Source organism: Odontomachus brunneus, unplaced genomic scaffold (genome assembly GCF_010583005.1).
Source record: "Odontomachus brunneus isolate Ranch 3 - 2012 unplaced genomic scaffold, Obru_v1 Obru_scaffold_058, whole genome shotgun sequence".
Lineage (NCBI taxonomy): Eukaryota > Metazoa > Arthropoda > Insecta > Hymenoptera > Formicidae > Odontomachus > Odontomachus brunneus.
In genome coordinates this window covers 1,497,598-1,519,740 of record NW_022639508.1, presented here as the reverse complement: position 1 = coordinate 1,519,740, position 22,143 = coordinate 1,497,598, and the positions used below count along the sequence as shown (strand labels likewise).

Sequence of the window (22,143 nt, the reverse complement as noted above, 5' to 3'; positions counted from 1 at the left end):
CTCTCTCTCACCTCTTATCTCCCGCCCAATTACCTAGTTAGAAATGATTCGTTGATTGATGTCGAAACAACATCAAAACGAAGTCGAGATCAACAAATCGATATCACTTAGACATCGTTCCAAAGTCCATCGTCGAGTCATTTCTAATGGGATATATTGAAAAAAAAATATAATTTTTTCATATATGTGTGTGTATACGCTTCCTGATGACTTTAGGTATTATTGAAATATTTTTAATAGGTGTGTGTGTGTATGTGTGCCATATATAATAAATATATTATATTTTAAAGTTAGATAAAGTGACGCGCGCGTAGCGCGCGCCTATGTTTTGTTCTAGTTGAACATTAAAAAGTAAGGAGAAATGATTCGCGATGCGCAATTTGTTTTCTCGTTTCTCCCTCTCTGTTTCTTTCTGCCTTTCTCTTCCCCTTCATCTGAGTATCCGTTTATACGCAGTATTTGCACACGGCTATCGGTGAAAAGGACGGCCGGGCCGACGGGCCGCGGTAAAAGCAGCCTTTTACAACGCCCGCCGACGTCAGGGCACTTTCAGCGGCGGGCAGTAAAATCGCCGTGAGCAACGCGCCGGAGTATGTACAAACAGCTACTTAAATTCTAAAGCAGATTTACCGTCGATCACCGCGGAGATTGCTCCGATTTGCATGAAGAGTGACGCTTAAACGGCGCGCGTTCTGCATGTACCGGCCTTTCCAACTGAAATGGAACGGCGGCCGTATGCGCGGTATGCACACGACGATAAACGTGAGTCTCAATGTCGAGATGCTTTTTAGGAAAAAGAGGGACCGGCGAATTACGAATTTTTATTGCCCCTCGCGTATAAAATGGCGTGTGTGACTTTGACGACACTCTAAATTGTAATCTCGCAGGATGCTTTCGCGCAAATAGACACGTCACTTTTATGTAAAAATTGTTTCTCTTTCGATAAAAAGTTATTTTTGAGCAAAGTTTGTGGAATAATAGTAATATCTTCACATACAAAGTAACCGCGCGATTTCTCACAAAATTATCTTTCTTGCGACGAAAAGTAACTTTCGAGCACGGGGTTTTTGTCGAATAATAATAATATAACATCATTATCTTTTCTATATATAAAGTATATGTTATACATAAATGTTATTATATTTATACGTAAAAAGGTCCTGTGGCGCGATTTGTTATCTCGTCAATCCTGTTGCGCGATTCTGTTCTATTCTTACACGGCGATCGATACCGTCATTTGTCATTGCAAAGTAAAATCCCGGCGTTTCTTCGGCGTGCAATCGCAGCCGTGCGCTCGTCGAACTTTCAAAGTAGCGGCCGATCTGCATAACGCGACGCGACGAGACGCCGCCGTTCCGCAGACGCGGGAAAAGAAGCGGGAGATTCGCGCGATAGATACACAAACAGGTACTTAAACACTAAACGGCATTTATTATGGATCGCCGCATAAGCCTCCTCGATTTGCATGACAGGTATCCCAATAAGAGCGCGCCGACGGCGCACCGAAAGCGACAAGTTGACAAGCGGGACTTGTCCGACTATGACATTATCACACTTGTTCGCGGCAAAATTATAGCGCGCGCTGTGCGCCTGTGAAGAGGAGGGAAAAAAGGAAATTGAGAAAACGAAAGGCGGCAAAACAACGAGCGTCGCGAAATTTTGTTCCACGTCACAGGCGGGAACGTTCATATGTCCGCGCGGCGCATTTTAATAATAATCCAGACGCGGCAATTAAACAGAGAGAAACGCATCCGCTCCGCAACGACGTCGTCGAGTCAGCGTGATTTCACGCTCCGTTATAAAGCGACCGCGGCTTTCTTTTTCCGATCTTGACTCGAGAGGCAATTACCCTCGCGGTATTCGATGTCGAGTAGCGAGAGAAGGGTTATGAGAAACCGCGCCAGAGAATTACTGTACAGATATCGACATTATATTATTATTATTCGACTAACTGTGCTTGAAAGAGTAATTTTTTATCGGAGGAAAAATAATTTTCACATGAAAGCGACGTCTGTTCGCGCGGAAGCGTCTTACTCACAGTTCCGAAACTCAAAACACGTCTCACGATTGTCCTCGCCGAGAGATCAACCTTAAATTCTCCTTGCAAGGGAGACCCGTCATCAAAATTACGGCCGGCAACGTTCCGTGTATCATTGCCGCGACACCGGCAATTATCGTGCCACCCGTGAAATTCGCGAGAATTTCCCGAATTCTGCTAAAATTGAAAACTCTTGGCCCCTCGGCCTCCCACGGAATCGGCAACGCTCACCTCCGCGACGACGACCACCTTTAACGATCGTCCCCGCCGATCGGCCCGGTAATAGCGTGCAATTTATCGGCCAATAAATCGGCAACCGGTCAAGTATCACTTACTGCGTAATGCTACCTTCGAAACGGTCCGACGGGGCGCGGTCGTAGCTCAAAGAAAGAGCTCAAACGTTTCGTTTATAAACGACAAGATTACAGGCCCGATGGCGGTGCGCCGCTCATTACCGCGGCCGGCGATTGCTATTGCCGCGGTAATTTCTGCGCGATCATGTCCGCGTCTTACGCACGTCGCAAGCGGCTACCGAGTCCCGCGAGGCAGACGCGAACGTTAGACACCAGCAAATTTCTATGATATTCTATCTGGATAATCGAGTCACCCGTTATTAAGGGGAGAAAGCACTATAGAACGTCAAAAATAAGAGAATTTTCGTGAATTTTTTTTGAAGAATGTACTTATCCAATCACTTCCCAACTTTGTAGTGTTTTTGCTTGTACATTAAAGTATTAAAAAAATAGTTTTAAGTTAAGTAAAATAAATAAATAAATAAAGTTTATAAATTGTATATAGTGAAAGAAATGTTGAGCGTCGCGGCAGAGTCAACGAAAACAGTGTGCACTCTGGCTCCTGTTGTATTCGTCTGAAACCAAAATAGGAAAACATTTTTTACTCTTTATGGACATAATTTGTCGATGAATCTAAACAAGTTGAAAAAAATTTGTAATTGACAAAAAAGCAACCCTTGAATCAAAAGTTCGATTTTTACTCATGAAAATCCATCTTTATATATATGAAAAAATTGTTTAAATAAATAATGTTATAGATTTCATAGGTTCATCGACTAGTAAATATAATAAACTAAATGTATATAAAAGGGCCACTCGATTGGTCAAATAGTTTTTGAATTATGTTGCACATCAGTTTGGAAGAAGTCGTTTCGAGAAAAACGTGTTTAAAGTAAAGTTGCGGCGCTCCTGTCTCTTTATTCGCTCGGCGTCCTTACTATCAACATATAACTTACATAGAGGCCCCATTTTAATTTCTGATATTTCCATTATCTTCATAACAGCAAAGTAATCTTCATTAAATATCTCAGCAGCAATATACGGTGATTTTAAGGCCAGAATGTACATGCACTGAAAACAATTTGTGTAAAATTACATCTATTATAGTGGGTAATTTTGAGACCAACTATTATAGATGTAAATTTACACACGTAATTATCGTATAAAAATATATTTATATTGACGAAAGACACATTTTGATACATTGTGTAAATTTACAACTATAATATTTGGTCTTATAATTACATGGAATTTTACACAAATTTTTTACAGTGTGCAACTAACCGCTAAATCGTACTAACCGCTTCGCAAACTTTTATTCGCATTTTTTGTGTGCCCATCTAAGCGCTCAGACCTCTCCTCACGCACTTATACCTGCGTGCGAGAAATGGTCCTGTACGACCATTTAGATTTTGAATTTCAAAATCAAACTTTTGGGATATATTCTATACATGTAGTACTATTAATAAAAGTAAAAAGAAATTCGATTTTTGTGACCCACTATAGTGCTTTTCTTCCTTAAGTCGCCCCTCCAAGAGACTGAGTTTCTACTAAGAGCGCTATTTGACATTTATTCTGAATAATTAGTACTTTGACGGTCGCGCTTATCGTAGAAAAATTACTGACCCGCTGCCAGCAGATTTCGACAGATCGCTTAGTCCATGTCTGCACACAGAAAGATACCGCGTTCAAGTAGATATTACTTGTTTCACAAGTTATTTCACAAGTTTGTATATCTGCGAATTCTTTATATTCTTCCCGATAAAGTTTCACAATATTCTTTTAAAAAGAATAAATTCTTCTTTTAAGTATATGATAAAAAAAATGGGCTTTTCTAAAATATATGCGATGAGTATATTTTAAGACTATTATCAAGAAAATATTCTTTGTTGGAGATAACCATTACTCAAAAAAAAGGAGAAGAAAGTGCGTGTGGAGATAGCAATATCCTCCTTATACAAAAATTGGCAAAAATGTATTTACAAATAATATGTGTGCAATTACTGTCACGATTACAGACGATCCCATTATCAATAAATATATTTCTGTAAGGCGACAACTACTAGCAGAATAAAATCGCGCAAAGCGGTCGTCAAAGTGTTGAGCGTAGAATGTGTTGATTGTTGGTGCCGTCAGTATCGATGACGAATTGTACGTCGCACACGTAGATTCTAATTACCAACGCCATCGTTTACGTGTCGCATTACGAACGTCGGATCTTAATTAACGTGTCATTTGTGTCGCGAGTGTCACGCGAATACGCTCGGCTATGCAATTGTGCGAGCGTGTCTACCTTTAATAATCGCGATAAATCCGCCGCTCTCGCGCAGTGATTTCACCGTGTCGTGGCTCGGCTATTCGCGACATTAAGACGCGAATCGGCCAGTTACAATTAATAAACTCCATTGCGGACTCGCGACTCGCCGCGGCGTTAAAGAACGACGCGTATTTGTCACGATTAACGATCACCCTCATGGCCGATCTCGCCGCTTTGTGAGCGCGAGCATATATTTATTCGTCCGCGAATGCGATTCTGAACACCCGGCGGGATTAGAGACGCGGGATCATTATTTATGCGCACGAGATAGCCGCTCGCGCTTTACGGGCTGCCTGAATTAATCACGCGTCAGGCCGCCACTATATTTGCGCTAACGAGCCTTTAATCCGCGCCAGCATGAATTTGTTTCCATTATGAGAATCCGGCTTCTGACTCCTGCGTCGCTAGAAGAACGCATCTTTTCGCACCAGCTCGAGGAAAAAAATATGTTCACGGCGAAATAGCGAAATAAATTGATTTTATAAATAGACGTGTGTATTTATTGTATGAATGTATTCATAAATTTATAAATTTATTATATATAGGGTATCTAGATTTAAGTGTCCGACTACACGTGTATAAGTATACGAAGAAAATATTATTTGACATTATTAAATAGTAAAAATTATGTTAAAATTATATTTTATTCTACATACACAATGTTTGTAAAACTGAACTGTAGTTCAGAACTGATGTTATAATACAAATTACTATAGAAATATAGTAAATTTGACCATCTACAATATACGATATAAAAAAACCATTCGAGTAATTACAATAATTTTGTGATAAAAGTTTAACATGCATAATAATTTTCAACAAATATATGCTAATTCTACTCATAATTTTTATGCTTCAAGTTTATAAAATATTATTGTAATTTGTATTACAATATTTTCTTCGTATAAAACTCGTTAAACTGAATTAAATCCGGATATCCTGTATATCTGAATCAAAGTAAAACTCTTATTATTATATATGAAAGGGTATATATGAAAATGAATTATATATGAAAATTTCAGTTTCTTTCCATTAACCATTCGGAAAATACGAGTGTCATAAACGATTTAAGCACAATGAGACGAACAGCGCTGGCCACATATGCGCGGCATCCCTGACCAGGGACGGAACGCTTATGTGGCTAACGCTATTCTTCCCATTGTGCTCAAATCATTTATGACACTCGTATTTTCCGAATAGTCAATGAAAAGAAATTGAAATTTTCACATATAATTAATAAATACGGCTAATTTAACAAGTTTTTCACAGCTAAGTAAAAAGAAAGACACATAAGAGAAGCATAAGCTGGTATAATCGTGCAATCCAACTGAAGTGGCTCGTCACCGCCGCGAGCGCGCTATTTTTCCGACGCGCGAGACGAAGGTATACGCTGTGATGGTACACGGCGACACGCGTGTATGTGTGTAAGTTAGTGCGCAAAATTAATACGTGCCACGTATGACAGCTCCCGACGCGCACGTTCGCGGAAAACACTTAGCGCATTATTAGATGACATAAATCTGTGCCACCGTGCGCGCGCGGCACGTTAATTATTCAAATCGCGGCCCGTTTGCGGGACGCGCGAATCGGGACGTTAGCAGATAATTTCGCGCATAATAACGTCGCCGCTCGTTACAACTAATACGTTAAGCGCGCGCGGACGCACGACGAGATGCATTATAATTACGGTACTGTCAAACACCTCGTCTCCGTCGTAGTCGTCGTCTCGACTCTTCGCACCTGTAAGGACGCTGAAACTCTCGTATCAGGTAACTACTTCGCACCGCTGAGTGTAATTACACGCGGGAATAGACGGAGAATACCGCGTCATGCGCTCTCTAAATTTCTCGGAGTGAAATCTCACTCAAAACGAGTGCAAATTCGAAGCAATAGCGAAGCACTCCGCCATTCGGAGTCGCGGGAGTGAGTGATTCAGTCGAGCTTAGAGTGGATTCTTACCTTATTGTAAAAATGCTTCAGTCGATTACGATACAGTGGTCGATTACGAACGTGTTCTCCAATCACCGTGGAGTATACCGCATACACTCTTCAATTTCGATTGAAAGTACTTCCTCGATGACGTAAAGTGCGAAATTTGCTCTACACTATGAGAAAAGAAATGTCGGAAAAATAAATATTTATTCGACGGATACTAATAATACATATCTATTGAAATTTAAATTCTTTTATTTAAATAGAACAAACAATCACTTTCATGAAAAATTAAGATTTCAGGAAAACGTATATATTTTTTTATTTAAAATATTTTTGTATCATTAATAAAAAAAATGAATATATTTATTATTACTAACCGAATATAAATATTAATGATTTCTTTTTTTCTCAGAACTAAGTTAAGAATCACTTAGATTTTTCTCTTCTCTAAGTAACTCGAATTCGAGTGATTTAACTATTTTTTTGTTATTTGAATTTCTTTTTTTTTATTTGGATTACACTCTGAGAAGTTTAGAGAATATTAACCATCGCGTGAGCGAATATTGAAAGTTTTGGTTTTTAGGTCTAATGTGTGCGTTAATTATGTAAAAGAATACCATGCAGAGTCGCAAATATACACAAAAGTTATCGTTGAGCGAGAGGAAGTCAGCAGGCTCGTGGCCAGATGTTCACGTCAAGTCGTAGGATGAGGACACGTAGATAGGCGAGTAGAGCGATCACTCTTTCGTGCAGATTTTAATGATCGACGAGATCGCGATCGTATATATGTCGTGCACGACACATTCGCGACGTGCGAACGCGCAATTGCATCACCGAGTCGATTGTCGCGCGTAATCCCTTCGCGAGGGCTCGCCACTACGTTAATGGGAGATTGATACGAGGCAGCAGTCGCGTGTATTCGATGCTACCATGCATAATTTATCAATTTCCGCGGCGAGTCGCGGCCGTCGTCTGCAGCATTTGAATACAATGCGACGGCTCGAGGCGACACGGCATCGCTAATTGCAAAATCCGCTAGATGCCGCATAAACCAGTCGCTCACGCGTGACCACGTTGCCCGTGGAATTGACACGCGTGCGAGCATCGCCGCGAATTGATCGGCGCCAAGAAGGAATCCCGCGTTCGATTTGCTTCACTCGTCGCGAGCCCAATTGTTCGGCCGACGCTACGCGTCCGTCATCAGCGACTCGTACGATTAACGCGAGAGAGCGAGAATAATGCCGCATGAATTATTAATGAAGCCGCCGTCGACACTTGTCGCGCACTGGCGGTCTCGTTCAACGATGTCGTTTACCCTGGCAAGACGTGCCTCGGCGTTACCATCTCAAATTTCTCACGGGACAGGATATTCAACGATATTCGTATGATTACAGGATGTGGCTGCAACAATCTGGGCTCCACTAGCTCCGTCTGCGACATCGTGTCGGGTCAGTGTCAGTGCAAGCCACAGGTCGTCGGCAGACGATGCAATGAGTGCAAGGTAAGTCGTAGAAGTGACGACAAATCGATGCATTTTTAATAAAAAAAGAAAAGAAATAGAGAAAATCTGTAGCTACACTATAAATCCAAGTACGTTATTTTGGTTGAAACTCTTTTTACATGTTTTTCATCGTTTCGAGTCACGTTATTTGACACGTTTGAGCATATTAAATTATAATTTATAAGTTAAACGCGTTAGACGACATGATTTAACATGAACCGCAGGAAATGTCTCAAAAGAGCTTCAACCAAATTGCACGCCTCTATGCGTTTAAAAATAACACACTTGGATTTGCAGTGTGCTCGTCGTGCGGCTTGCCTCTCGCGATTCGAATCGGGGCACTCCTGGTCATTGAATTGAATGCAATTTGCCCTCCAGATTGGTTACTGGGGATTAGCATCGGGAACAGGCTGCGCGTCTTGCAATTGCGATCCTATGGGATCCCGCAATGGGTCCTGCCACAGCAACACGGGACAATGCTACTGCAAGCCGGGCGTAGGCGGTTCGCGCTGCGACACTTGTCTATCTGGATACTACGGATTCTCGGCAAACGGATGTCAGCGTGAGTGTGCCAAGTCGTTTCGCGAGCTCTCGTTCCGCTTTAATTAAGCCTCCAATTATAGGGGGTTATCTAATAGCCGCGCGATAATAATTATTCATCCAATCGGATCAATTGATCAAGTCGAGATCGAAGAGTCGCTCGAGGTCGGCGAAATGGTCGAAGAACGCGAGCAAGTTGCGATCTCGACGAACTGACGAGAAAAGCAGGTGGAAAGAAACCGCGATATGTCATTTCGCAGTGTGCGATCCATGCGTGCGACCCGGCCACGTGTGCGACCCCGACACCGGCCGCTGCGTGTGTCCCAGCCTGACCTACGGCGAGCACTGCGATCGGTGTAGGCCCGGCGCCTGGGACCTGGTTCCACGGGTGGGCTGCAGGCCCTGCGCGTGCACCCTTGGCGCCACGCGACCACAATGCGATCATCAGGGCCAATGTCCGTGCAGAATCGGCTACGACGGGCTCAGGTGTGAGAGATGTTCCAAGGGCTATTACGGTTATCCCAGATGCCGGCCGTGCAGCTGCAACGCGGCCGGCACCATGCAGTGTCGGGACGGAGTCTGCGAATGCGACGACAAAGGACAGTGCCCGTGCAAGGTGAGAGACGGAAATGACTCGTTGCAATGAGAAAGGAAAAAGTCAAATGGAGAAGGAGAGAGAGGAAGAAACACGAAGTGTACAAACGTGACATCGCGAAATCCGTGCGTTAGTCATCGAATCGCTCTAATTGAGGATATAATTATTTTCAAGGAACTGGCGGTCGGGCGACAGTGCGATCAATGTAAGGAAGGCACGTTCGGCCTCGCGGCGGATAATGCGAGAGCATGCACCGAGTGCTTCTGCTTCGGAAGGAGCGCCCTGTGCCATCAGGCTAGACTCAGCTGGGGTCAACGCAGGCTGACGCATCCTCGTGTTCTCTACGTCAACGGAACCCACGACATTACGGTGAGATCCGTTGCAACTGTTCCATTTTTACCGCGGACGTGTTGTCGAACGCGTATTTCTCATCGAATCGTTTGGTTGTTAAGCAGATTACGAACTTCGGTTTCACGACTGTACTGCCGGCGGTGAACGGCGGCTTGAATGTGACGAACGGCCTCACCGTAATCCCCGGATCTGACGGTGACGTTACGTTACCCTCGAGTCTCTATTACAATTACCCTTTGTATTGGAGACTGCCAGATTCGTTTCTAGGCGATAAGGTAATTCTCCTCGACTCGAACTGTCGTCGTTTTGTTTCCTATAATCCTCTTCACTCTTACGACCGATTTTTCAACAGTATACTGAGAAAAAAATACTTAGAAATTCATTTGTACAATATAAATTTTATTATATAAATAAACTTTGTTTTATGGAAACTTTATATCTCATAAATAAATATTTGAGTATTTTTTTCTCAGTGTAGTTTAAACTTAGGTTAAATTTAAACTCTGTTAAAACATAAAAAATCTTGTACAAACGTATTTTATATAAACTTAAAATTTATTATTAAAAATGTATTATTATCTAAATATTATTGGAAAATCGGCTCCCTTAAAATGTGCGTGTGATTTACTAATGATAAAATTAATCACAATAATTTCTTGTAGGTTGTCTCGTACGGAGGATTTCTGCGCTTCAAAGTCGCAACAGAAGGTGGAATGCCCATGAGATCGAATCTTCTGTATCCCCTAGTGCAGATGCAAGGAAACAACAAGATTGTGTTGGAGTATTATCTACGCGAACCAATGAGCAATAATCGTTATGAAGTCAGGTATTCTAAAAATTCGAGTCGAGAATCTTTTCTCTGATTTATCGTCGCGCTAAAATACATAATCGGGATACACGTCTTACTGCTAGATTCCACGAGTCGCTGTGGCAATTGCGAAACAGGCCAGATTACAAGGTCTCTAGGGAGGTACTGATGGTAGCGTTGCAAAACCTGCAGCACATCCTCATCAAAGCCTCGGACAACTCGGACTTCCCAAGAAACACGTGAGTTTTGTCACAATTTGAAAACTAAGTTATCCAAGTTGCAACTCTCGCGAGAAAATTACATCTTTCTCGACATCTACACTGAATTTATTTTTTAGTAACAAGCTCAAGTGAAAAATTTATCTCTATCAAAAGTCTTAATTACCCATTTAAGTGATTTTAACATTAAGAAGAGTAACAAACATCTTTGTGTAGAATATATTGTTTTATAACTTTATTTAATTATACAATGCTTATACTAAGACAGTCGCAACCTAACTCTGCGACTCGATCCTATTACTCTTCCCTCACCGGTACAATATTGTATATGGCATGCTCCTTTCGAAATCGGTCTTAATATTTCACAGAAGAACCAATTTGTCGCCCATCTTACCCATCTCATTCAGACTTTTGGAGGCATCTCTGGACGCTGCCGTCCTCACGCCCACACACTCGCCATCGCTGGCGATCGGAGTGGAGATCTGCGAATGCCCACCGGAATACAACGGCACTTCCTGTCAAGACCCGAGCTTCGGCTATTACAGGTGGCACATGAACACCACTGCCGTGTCCACCGTCGTGGTCGATCTCGTCGGGCAAGCCAGACGCTGCCAGTGCAACGGTAGATCCGATGTGTGCGACAGAGAGACGGGATATTGCTTGGTAAGTATTATTCGAACGGTTTTCCATGCGTAACGTGCTATTCGCAAGGAGATAATGGCGTGTAGGAAGCATGTTGAAAAGAGAAGTTGCCGAGTCGCGTGCGAAATAATTTCTCATACCTTCTTTCACTTGAATTTTACCAACACAGAACTGCCGGGAATACACTATCGGCGCATACTGCGAAATTTGCGCTGACAGTTTTTACGGCCATCCGGAATTCGGAGGCTGCAGGCCGTGTCCATGTCCGCAGGTCGACAAAAGATTCTCGAGCACCTGCGTGGTCTCAGCAGCCATTGAGCCCATCTGTCACTGCAAGCCAGGTAAGTGAGGAAAAATGAACATTGAAAGTATAAAAATTGAAGTTGAATGTTATTCAGAAAAATCGCGCGAAAAATTCTTGAAAAATTTTTTTTATTCAAAACGCGAATTTCACTTGCTCGCGCGATGAATCTCGAATATTAATGCAAAACGCGAGCGTGCATTGCACGCTGAGAAAAAAATACTTAAAAATTTATTTGTGTTAAATATAAAGTTTCTATGAAATAAAATCTGTGAATAAACTTTATATCCCGCAAATAAATGTTCAAATATTATTTTCTCGGTATATACTCTTCTACTTTTATTTTTCATTCATCCCTATCTTTCTGCGTGCCACAGGTTACACCGGCAGAAAATGCGAGCGCTGCTCGTACGGCTATTACGGCTCGCCCGATCTCCCGGACGGCAAGTGCATCCCGTGCAATTGCAACTTGGCAGGAAGTTTGAGCGACGGCTGCGACGGCGAGACGGGACAGTGTAAATGCCGGCCCGGTTCCACGGGTAGGGATTGCTCCGAGTGCACGGCGTATCGTCATGTTTACATAAACGACGTTTGCACTAGTAAGTTTATTCAAGCGGACTGGCACACTCTTAACGTAAACGATGTTTGAACGTCATTTCGCGGGATAATCGTGCGAATGCAAGAATAATTTATCATACGCGCGGGAACATCACACGTGCTGCGCGCACACGAAGGACGTGATATATCTCTAACAATCAACAGTTATATCGCTTTTACACACTTGCCGGATTCTTTTATCAGCTTGCGACGACAATTGCACGGGAATTCTGCTCGACACCGTCGAAATGCTGTCCGCAAAACTGGCCGCGGATACAAATCACATAGCGGACGGCTACGTTCTGCCCCCCTGGGAGGCACTGACGTACATCGACTCCAACGCGACCCTGTATTTCGGGGAACTGGAGCTGCGAGATCGCTTGCAACAGAGAATGAGGAATGTACCTTGGCACAAGCACAGGAAACTCATGAATGACGTCGAGGCTATGCTGAGAAACGTAAGTGAAATCGTCCGAAACGTTATTAAAATTTTCTTTCAGGTATTTATTTTGCATATTATCAAACGATATTGAATATCTGAGAATATCACTTTACAGGCGAACACTTATGCAAGACAAGCCGATACGATGAAGACAAGAAGCAGCGATCTGAAGAACAACATCTTCAGCGCGATGATTGAGGTCGAGAAGTTGCGCAAGAACATTGAAGGTAACGCAATATCCGTTTGGAGATAAAAGTTTTCGTTAAAAAGTGATTATATCACAATGCAAATCTCTTTAATGCGGCTCGTCACAACTTCCTCCAGATACGACTTTGCAACTCAATCAGTATAGCAACGACAACAAAAGGATCGGTATCAGGAAGGCCCTGAAAACCGGCAAGATGATCCTGAATTATCTTAAGTCTGTTGACATCAGTAAGAGAACCATGGAAGTCGAGGACTTTCTCGAGTGAGTATTTTTCAATCTCAATTGCTCGAAATTCATTCATTGAGCCAGAAAATGAATTTTAAATTAAATGTATATTTTTTATAAATTTTTCTTTTAATAAGCGATATCTTGTGTGTTTATTAACTAGCGAGGTTGCTGAGTACGTAGCATGGCTAAACTCTCTTCAAGATGTGACAGAGCCGTTGGCAACCGCTCAGGACGACGCCGAGGATTACGCGGTGAAGTTAAAGGATATAAGAACAGTGGTAGAAGGCACGATGGAGACGCTATTCACTTATGACGGCTTGTACAACGGCATCAACAGAACATTCGTCGACACTAAAGAGCAATGTGCTCGTATCGGCATGCTACACGACGAGACGAATAAATCAATCGCCGAAGGAGAAGATCTCGTGGACCAAGCTCGCGGCTTCCTCATCGACGCTGAGAATAATATTCAGGTATCTATGCTGCTAATGCCGTTTACTTTTCACAATTCTACGCGTCTCGAAAGTCTACCTTTATACTGTCATTATCAGAGTTTATTTGAGAAACCGCCCGCGCAATCCACTGTATTTTTTTATGCAATAATATTATTAAATATTGCATAATAGAAGAATAATATATATAATACAGATTATGTATTAATAAATATCTTATAAAAAATATGTTGAAAAAATACATATATGCATAAAAAATAAAGTGATGAATTATGCAATAATTTTGTACGTAAATGTAAAACAGACTTAGTTTATTTATGTAGACGTAGAAAGAAAAATTATCACTGTCACAGATATGTGACATTGGTCTCTCGTGAGAGATCGGTGCCGCACACATGTGTGACGCTGGTAGCGAACGTGTTAATCGCGATCTCCAGGATCTTCCAAGCCTGCGAGACAAACTGGCGCATTGGAAGGAGAAGCTGACTATGCGGGAAGAGATCCAGTATCGACTGAATTACGAGTACAACCAGCAGTACGTGATACCGGCGGTGAAGCACGCGAAGAATCTGTCGAGCTACGCCGACCAGTACGTCAGGTGAGCAATAATAACAATGTGACATCGACGCGCTCATTGAGATTCGATGAGGAATAATCTCATTGTTTGTGTCAAGCAGCCTGTTCGCTGAAACGCGGGACATCGCGGCCAGCCCTCTGAAGGCCAGTCAAGCCTACAAGAACATCATCGACGGTTTGCAAGCGGCGAAGATTTCCGCGCAGGCAGCCAAGGCAACCGCTGAAGAAGTGCACGGAAAGGTGAGGAATTTTTCTAATTTTCATCGATCTGAAAACTTGAGCAACTAACATCATTCTCTCTGGTGAAAGATCGTTGCGTCACACATTTTGTGATGTTAGTAGCGAACGTATTAAGATTTCAGATATTGTTGAATATAATGTAAATCTTTTTCAGGTTTTTCCCCCCTCAGGACAAAAGTCACTGTTGAACGAAGCTAAGGAGGTGTTTTTCATGTCCTCACAGCAGTGGGAAACGGCGAAGGAACACGGTAAACTAGTCAAAAAGGCGAACGCCGAGCTTGAGGCGCAGAAACGGGCCGTGTATACATTGAAAGACACGTTGAACAACACCGGGATCAAAGACAATCAAATCAACGTGAAACTACGAGAGCTTCAGAGCAGCAGCAAAAAATGTAAATTAATTAGTATTACTGAAAGTAATCTGTTGAATAAAAGAGAATTTGAATAGCGACTAACGATTATTCTCTTCGTTTAGTCCACGAAGATGTACAAAATATCCTGGATAAGAACGACGAAGTGATAGAATCAGTAAGGAGCGCCCAACGATTGACTGACGATTATAATCAGGGAATCGCTGACAGACTAAAGCCAAAGTTATACGAACTAAAACGTGAGGGGGATTCGAAGATCAGCTTAGCCAGCGAGAAGCGTAAACGTTTTTTATTGAAATTAATATATATATATATATATATATATATATATATATATATATATGTATGTATGTATATATGTATGTATGTATATATGTATGTATGAATATTATTAGGTTACCAATACGAAAATGTGTGTATATGTGTGCGTGTTCCAGTGACAGAGGCGCTGAGTAATATTAAGAAAGCCGACGCGAAGTTGATAAGTTTGTCAAATGCCGCGATGAAGCGAAAAGCTGTTTTTGACAAATGGAACGACACGTTAGCTACGAAGTTGCAGAATCTCAAAGACAAGATTGCGGAAGCTCGTAACACCGCCGACGGTGTAAGAATAATTACTTTCTTATTGTAATTAACGTAAGTCAAATTTAATTACAACTTTTGACATCTGCTCTTACAGATTCGCGTTTCTCTGAAATCTGTGGAGGGCAAGCAATGTATCCGTTCATACAGACCGGACACATTGCAACCTTCGGCGACCACCTCAATCGTGATGACATTTGCGCTTCCAACCGGTCGCAGAGAAGGTTCTCTGTTTTACTTACCTAGTGGAATAAACGTATGTAGATAAGAGGTAGATAAGAAGTGATGTTCGGCGGGCTTGTTGTGTTTCTGATATTCCAATTTTATTTCAGGACGACTACGTCGCTCTGGAAATAGTTGACAGAAAAATACGATTTCTGTGGAACGTCGGCGGCGGTACAGGTATTCTGACACATCCTGAAGTCCTCGAAAGCGGAGATCTGCAGAACGACACAATCTGGTATCGAGTCGAAGCTGAGAGGTATGCAACATTTTAGCGTGAGATTGATATTGATAAAATTAAAATATAACTAATGGATATAATTGAATAGTGATAAATGCGAGATTAATCTATAAAATAATCTATAAATTGATGTTTCTTAACAATCTTAGAACTCGACACATTGGTAAGCTGAGTGTGCGCAAGCAGATATCTACGTCCGGAAGGTATTTGCCAGTCATTAATTCGACCAACTCTGAGTATGGTCGTTTCGATGTTCTACCCACGGATCGAGTATGGATAGGAGGTATTCCCAAGTCGCAGAGAAAGCCGATGGAACTGATCGCGCCCAATGGTCTTCCGGGTTGTGTACATCAGGTGATCTTCGACGGAAAACAGATCGGTCTGTGGAACTTCGTCTCCACCGCACCGGATATGGCCTGCACAGCCTGCGTGGAAGGGTAAGATTTCCTGCAAAAATTATTTGATGAAACTTTAAAAATTGTCTGTGCAAACCTATCTTTATTCCATTATTTCATAACTGTTATTCTTCTTTTATTGTTGTTAATTAACTGCTGTTTGTGTTACAGGGTAGTAGACGCCAGGGACGATGTTGCTTACAGTTTCAACGGCAAAGGCTATGCCGTGAGAAATAGAGTCTCGTCCGTTCCATATAGCAGATATTTGTTTGGAATTTCCTTCAGTTTCCGAACGTATGACGAGAACGCGTTGCTGTTTTTGGCGATCAACTCAGATAATGTAAAAGTTCTTCTCGATACCGATATGTTACTAAAAAAATATTTAATATCGGAACGGTCAAAAAGTTTGTCTCGATATGTTTGTCCTACTACCATAAAAAATGGCAGATTTAGTGTCGAAGGAGGCGGAAATCGAACTTTTTGACTAACTCAATATTTACCAAGATCTTACGAATGTGGCTTACAATTGTGGTTTATATAAATTTAATTAAAGTAATTAATATAATTAATATAATTAATATAATTATTATAATTATATAATTAATATAAATATAATTTTAATTATAGTAATTTTAATTTCTGTAACAACTGATGTATTAATTATAAATTTGCAGAATCAGCACATCATGATCTACCTACGCGAAGGTAGGGTAATCCTCCACGTCGGCTACGGCGGGAACGTCAGTATGGAGATGTCGTCAACTTATAAGTACAACACCGGCAACTGGACGAAAGTGGACGCCTGGAGGCAATATCAGGTGAAGAAGAATATCGAGAAGTGCAGTCTAAGCGTCGACACCGACGATGACAAGCGGATAGGCGCGCCCACGCCTCAACCTAAAAAGGAGGACATTCCTGATTTGGCGCAGGCCAAATACTATATCGGCGGCTTGCCGCCAAGTTTCCGCACTGACGATGTGATATTACCCTCCCAGGTATCGTTCCTCGGATGTATGTCCAATATCATAGTGCAAGAAGGTTACGACCCGATGGCGGAACTATATTACGGAGTGGAGCCTAGTTGCCGTAAGAAGGTAAGTGTCATCATCTTTCCGGCGAAATTTCTTTCAAAAACGTTTTATATTTCACTGTTAAATGCAAACTGTATTAACGTATTGTAATATATCTCCACTTACAGTCATTGAAAACAGTCGGATTTTACGGGAATGGATATCTGGAGCATCCCGCGTTTACTTTACGGAAGAAACACTCTGTTCTGAGTTTTTCCTTCAGGACTCTGCAAGAGGCAACTATGTTACTTCTTTCCACGTTCGAGGGTAGCGAGGATGGATCAGGCAATGCGAACCAAGAAGCAAATGTAAGTATATCATCGTATAAGTTCAAAGACATAAAGAAAAACGAAAACGATAAAGAAACTTTATCTTACATATAATGTGCAATTAACAGAAAAATGCCTGTGATTAATTGTTTTTCAGAGTAAACATTATTATTCCGTGTGTATCATCAACGGGCAAGTGCAAGTGCGCTTGAATGCCGGCCAGGGCGAGTTGACTCTCCAATCGAACAGCACTTTCAATGACGGCCGATATCATTCGGTTACTGTTATTAAGAGAAGAAAAGATGTAGAGCTGAGAACCGACGATGCGTATCAAAGCACAGGAAGATTACCCACCAGTGCAGCCATCAAGGCACCGAACGTAAGAGGGTTATTCTTCGGCGGACTGCCGGCTCTCATCAATAACACCAAAATGATCACCAGCAACACACCGTTGTACGGTGCTATCAAGGATGTGATTATTAACGACGAGTGAGTACCAGAAAAAATACATAACGTTCATTTGAAAAACTAAAATTTTAGCTACCAAGTTTAATAATTAAATTAGAGTTACGGATAATTGTGAAATTAAAATTTTTGAGCTAAAGTGAATTTTATTCTTATTTCAGAATCCTCCAATTCAACGATGTCGTTAATTTCGATCATGCTCTGATTGGCCGTTCTGGACCGAGTATGGGGAAAGATCCGCCGAGCTACGTGCCCTCAGCATCACTGTCTCGGGGGATGTCCACACAACCCGAGGGATGCCAAAAGGTGCCGTATTACTCTTTGGAACCGGGTGCCTTGAAGTTTGGCGACAAGCCGCACAGCCACACACAGCTCTATCTTAACTTCAAGAAGTTCTGGGAGAAGAAGTACATGATCGAGTTCGACTTTAGAACGTATTATCCCAACGGGTTACTCTTCATCACTCCGGTAAGAAAACCACATCGTTAAAAAAATAGGATAATCACTTAAAGCAAAATATCTCTATGTTTCTCGGTTACAAGATTCAATATTAATTTTTACTACAAAATTTTTCTCATATTATTAATATTACGAAGACATAATAACTTATGATATTATTACCATTAATAATAATATGTTTTACAGGGTCTGAGACTAAAAAATTATCTGATGGTGGTCATTCAAGACGGGCAGCTTGTTCTTTTGCTGAAAGGTAAACAGCAGAGACAGTTGTTGTTTAAGACACCGTTCAATGACGGTAACTGGCATCACGTCGTCCTCAGTCACGACGAGAGGAAGCTTACTTTATTAGTGGACACTCAGACACCGCGTACTCTCAAAGTACCAAGGAGAGCCGGCCTAGCGTCTATGATGTACATAGGCGGCCTTCCAGAGAATGGAACGCCCCTTCCAGATAATGTGGTGACTAAACTAGAAACCCTGAAGGGTTGTATCAGAGGCCTGCGGGTTAACGGAAACGTTTACGACATGGTGGGCTCCACCAGTAGAGCCTTCAACGTCGGCCAGTGTTTTCCAAGCGTCGAGAGCGGCGCCTATTTCCAGGACGAAGCGTACGCCATTTACCGTAAGTCACGATGTGATTGTAATCAGTATCGTTATTTTTTTCAGTAACCAGTATTTTTTATTCACGGGAGAATTTCTTTTTCTTTCAGAGAAAAATTTCGAACTAGGTGCCGTGCTCGAGCTCCAACTAGAGTTCAGGACGTCAGAATTGTCTGGCGTATTGCTGTCGATTAGCGCGCCCGATGGTTCGCCCTCCTTGGCATTGGAGCTCAACAACGGCAGGGTGATCATGTCAGGCGATCTGGGAGATAACAACCCGCTGTATGTAGAGCAACGGTTCGCCAGTCCGTATGCGATCTGCGACAATCGATGGCACAGGATTCAAGCGGTGTATAATGATGAGGAGTTGGCGCTCAAGGTGGATGAGTTGGATCAAAAGTATGGCCTGCCCACGAAGGCCAATTATCATTTCGCGGACTCCACTGCCTACGGGCCCTTGTATATAGGCGGTATACCAGGTAAATAAGAAGAACACGTTGCTCCTTAATTAATTCTTTGCTAATTCTAATTAATCTAAATAAATCTAATTAATTTCTTTTTCTTATGTTTACTCTCAATTATCTGAATTAAGAAAATTGTATGTCTTAATTATTTATAAAATCATATAATTAGAAGATACATACAAAAAGTTATGACTGAACTGCTTTTAGCCAGCAGTGCTTTTATTTTACCAAAACACTCTACATAATAAATGAAAGGAGCCTTACAAATTTAACAACGCGACTTATCGCTTCCAGCATCCGCTCAAAAAGGCTCGCTGATAACGCGAGATCACTTCAATGGGTGCATCAGGAACGTGATGATAGGAGGGGAGAGACGAGATTGGACGGACATGGCTGAGCTGCATAACATCCATTTGAGTTCCTGTCCAGTTCAATGACAACGCGCGGTGGAAGAAAAGCACGAATGAAGCTCAGCGTCCAGCGTTTAGTTCCAAAGACTGGTCGAGGAGTCGTGTCGTGAGTTCGCGATAGCACTGGGATTAACGTGCCATATTCGCATGCGGACAAGCTCTTAACATATTGCGGACCGATGACATGAATCGACGTCTTTAGCTTTTTATAGCATTGATAAGCAGAAACGCCGATTCACATTTCCAAGGAAGGAATAAAATGCTGTTTATTTGTAAATTCTCTCTTGGTAATGATATAACAATTATATTTTACTAAAAAAAATATTTGTTAACTGTATATTTCAATTCTTAATAAAACATTACGTCTACGTATGCGGCCTGCAATATGTTAAGAAGTAAGACTTAAACAAAGCCAAAAGATGCTAAACTGTAGATCGTTTCGTTAAGCTAAATGTCTTATAACTCGTGACAGGATGAGAAAGACCGTGCGCGTCGGTCCTAACCCAATAAACAAACGGTGGCACGAAAGAGTTTTTCATTGTACGCGCCCACACAAGTACACATACACACATACACATACACACGCACGTACACGTGTATAACGTATATTAGGCGGTAACGTTTTCACGAGTAAGTAGCGAGACCACTGCCATAAATAATTTAATTGTTCGTAAGTCGCCATAAGTCAAGCCAGACAATTTGTACATCAGTATTTAAAGAAGCCATTATTTATTATCGTTAACGCGAATCCGACTTTATGAACGTCTTGTTGGCGGAATAGCGAGTAGAACAAAAAGCGACTACGTTTTGTACTTTTATAACAATAGTAAGACTTCTCCGATATGTAAGCGTATTATCGGATTTATCGACATCGTGCTGTCGAACCAGATTTGATTCGAGAGATGTCATGAGACACGCAAATGTGTGCCCTGTTAAAAAAAAGAGAAAGAACAAGTGCCCTTTGATCGCGCACACGAAAAAACAAGATCTTCAAGGGGAAATATTTTTAATATAACATGCGTCTCGTAGTCTCAATAATCTCTCTCGATGAATTGTAATATATATAAATATATACAGACGCGAAAATTAACAAATAACGCGCACCTAAGATGTGCAGGCTCGTTCTGTTCTTTATAGAACATATATAAACGATGAAAGTACAATTATGTCGTTTTTCTTTACACTCCTTTACATAAAAAATATAGATGAACGATATTATTATAGATAAAAGCGAGAATAAAATATAAATTTTAATAAAATTGATTTAAAAAATGATTTAGTTGAGCACCAACCATTCTAAGGGCCATTTTCACAATCTCCGGTTAACTTTAACTACCGATGATTCCAATGGAATTGACCAATCGTATTTGTCGTTTATCAAAATTAACTAATCAGTCACAGTTGACACTTAACCGATAGTTAAAACTAATCGGAGATTGTAAAAATGGCCCTAAGTTTGTTTAACCAAAATACGAATCATTTTAAATTTGTTTAGCAGAGATTCAAACTAAAATGGTTTGGATCTTCGCTAAATTAATAAAAAATGGTTTGAGTCTCGACTAAAACGAAATTCAGCGATTTTAGTGAAAATTTTGGTTTAGCTTAGCTAATATTTAGCAAAAATTCGAACAAAAAAGATTTGCTTAAACTGAAGTTCTATGATTTTAATTAAATTTTTGCCAAACTTATTTACACGTTATTCTTGCGAGGCATATAAAGGATTTAAGAAAATGTTACATTCTTATGGGACCTACCATCTTTATATTTTATGAAAAACAGAATTCAAGACATAACTTGAGTAAAAATAACATTACTGAGATTGCTCAAAAAATATTTTGCAACTTTGTCTTTAATTTTAAGAATATTAATATCATAATTTTAGCGTTATTTTTCGGCGATATGTCATGTTAAATCAAATGTGACAACCGCACAATTTGCAACTTATCTTATATTAATACGTTGTTTTTTATGATAACACGATATATTTTAAAAAGGAAATATCAGTATACAGGGTGAGTCATTTTAGTTTATGGATCCGAATATCTTCCAAATTACGGTATCTACAAAAAAATGGTTTAGATAAAAGTTGACCAGGACAGAGGGGGTCATTCAATTGTACCATTGGTTTTGACCTTGAGGTCAATTTTGAAGGTTACTTCAAGGTCACGATGGTTTTTTCTAATGGGACACCCTATTTTTGACTGCGGATTTCGAAAGAGCGGAAAATTTTACATCAAACTTGTCTTATGAAAAAATTGTTTTTGCGACCTTGGAAAGGTAAAAAATGAAGGTGAAATGTCTGAAAAACGA

At 41.1% G+C, this 22,143-nt stretch overlaps 1 protein-coding gene across 5 annotated transcripts in view; it reads left to right on the top strand.

Annotated features, from left to right (window-relative positions):
• Positions 1–20,996, top strand: part of LOC116845871 (laminin subunit alpha-1) — a 169,298-nt gene extending 148,302 nt beyond the window's left edge. For 4 of the 5 annotated variants that reach the window (XM_032819059.1, XM_032819058.1, XM_032819060.1 and 1 more), the window contains 30 exons: positions 7,978–8,084; positions 8,463–8,646; positions 8,885–9,240; positions 9,394–9,588; positions 9,675–9,845; positions 10,233–10,396; positions 10,483–10,617; positions 10,965–11,259; positions 11,408–11,579; positions 11,917–12,138; positions 12,341–12,594; positions 12,694–12,805; positions 12,903–13,047; positions 13,175–13,487; positions 13,904–14,064; positions 14,144–14,282; positions 14,437–14,674; positions 14,758–14,931; positions 15,091–15,257; positions 15,333–15,491; positions 15,568–15,716; positions 15,848–16,135; positions 16,265–16,433; positions 16,768–17,187; positions 17,292–17,471; positions 17,590–17,921; positions 18,059–18,365; positions 18,543–18,981; positions 19,070–19,438; positions 19,718–20,996. In XM_032819059.1, the coding sequence (XP_032674950.1) occupies positions 7,978–8,084; positions 8,463–8,646; positions 8,885–9,240; positions 9,394–9,588; positions 9,675–9,845; positions 10,233–10,396; positions 10,483–10,617; positions 10,965–11,259; positions 11,408–11,579; positions 11,917–12,138; positions 12,341–12,594; positions 12,694–12,805; positions 12,903–13,047; positions 13,175–13,487; positions 13,904–14,064; positions 14,144–14,282; positions 14,437–14,674; positions 14,758–14,931; positions 15,091–15,257; positions 15,333–15,491; positions 15,568–15,716; positions 15,848–16,135; positions 16,265–16,433; positions 16,768–17,187; positions 17,292–17,471; positions 17,590–17,921; positions 18,059–18,365; positions 18,543–18,981; positions 19,070–19,438; positions 19,718–19,860 (6,659 nt within the window). In that variant the 3' untranslated portion in view covers positions 19,861–20,996. The remainder of the gene's footprint in view (positions 1–7,977; positions 8,085–8,462; positions 8,647–8,884; positions 9,241–9,393; positions 9,589–9,674; positions 9,846–10,232; positions 10,397–10,482; positions 10,618–10,964; positions 11,260–11,407; positions 11,580–11,916; positions 12,139–12,340; positions 12,595–12,693; positions 12,806–12,902; positions 13,048–13,174; positions 13,488–13,903; positions 14,065–14,143; positions 14,283–14,436; positions 14,675–14,757; positions 14,932–15,090; positions 15,258–15,332; positions 15,492–15,567; positions 15,717–15,847; positions 16,136–16,264; positions 16,434–16,767; positions 17,188–17,291; positions 17,472–17,589; positions 17,922–18,058; positions 18,366–18,542; positions 18,982–19,069; positions 19,439–19,717) is intronic. The other variant, XM_032819062.1, reaches the window with a different exon arrangement.
• The last annotated feature ends 1,147 nt before the right edge of the window (positions 20,997–22,143 follow it).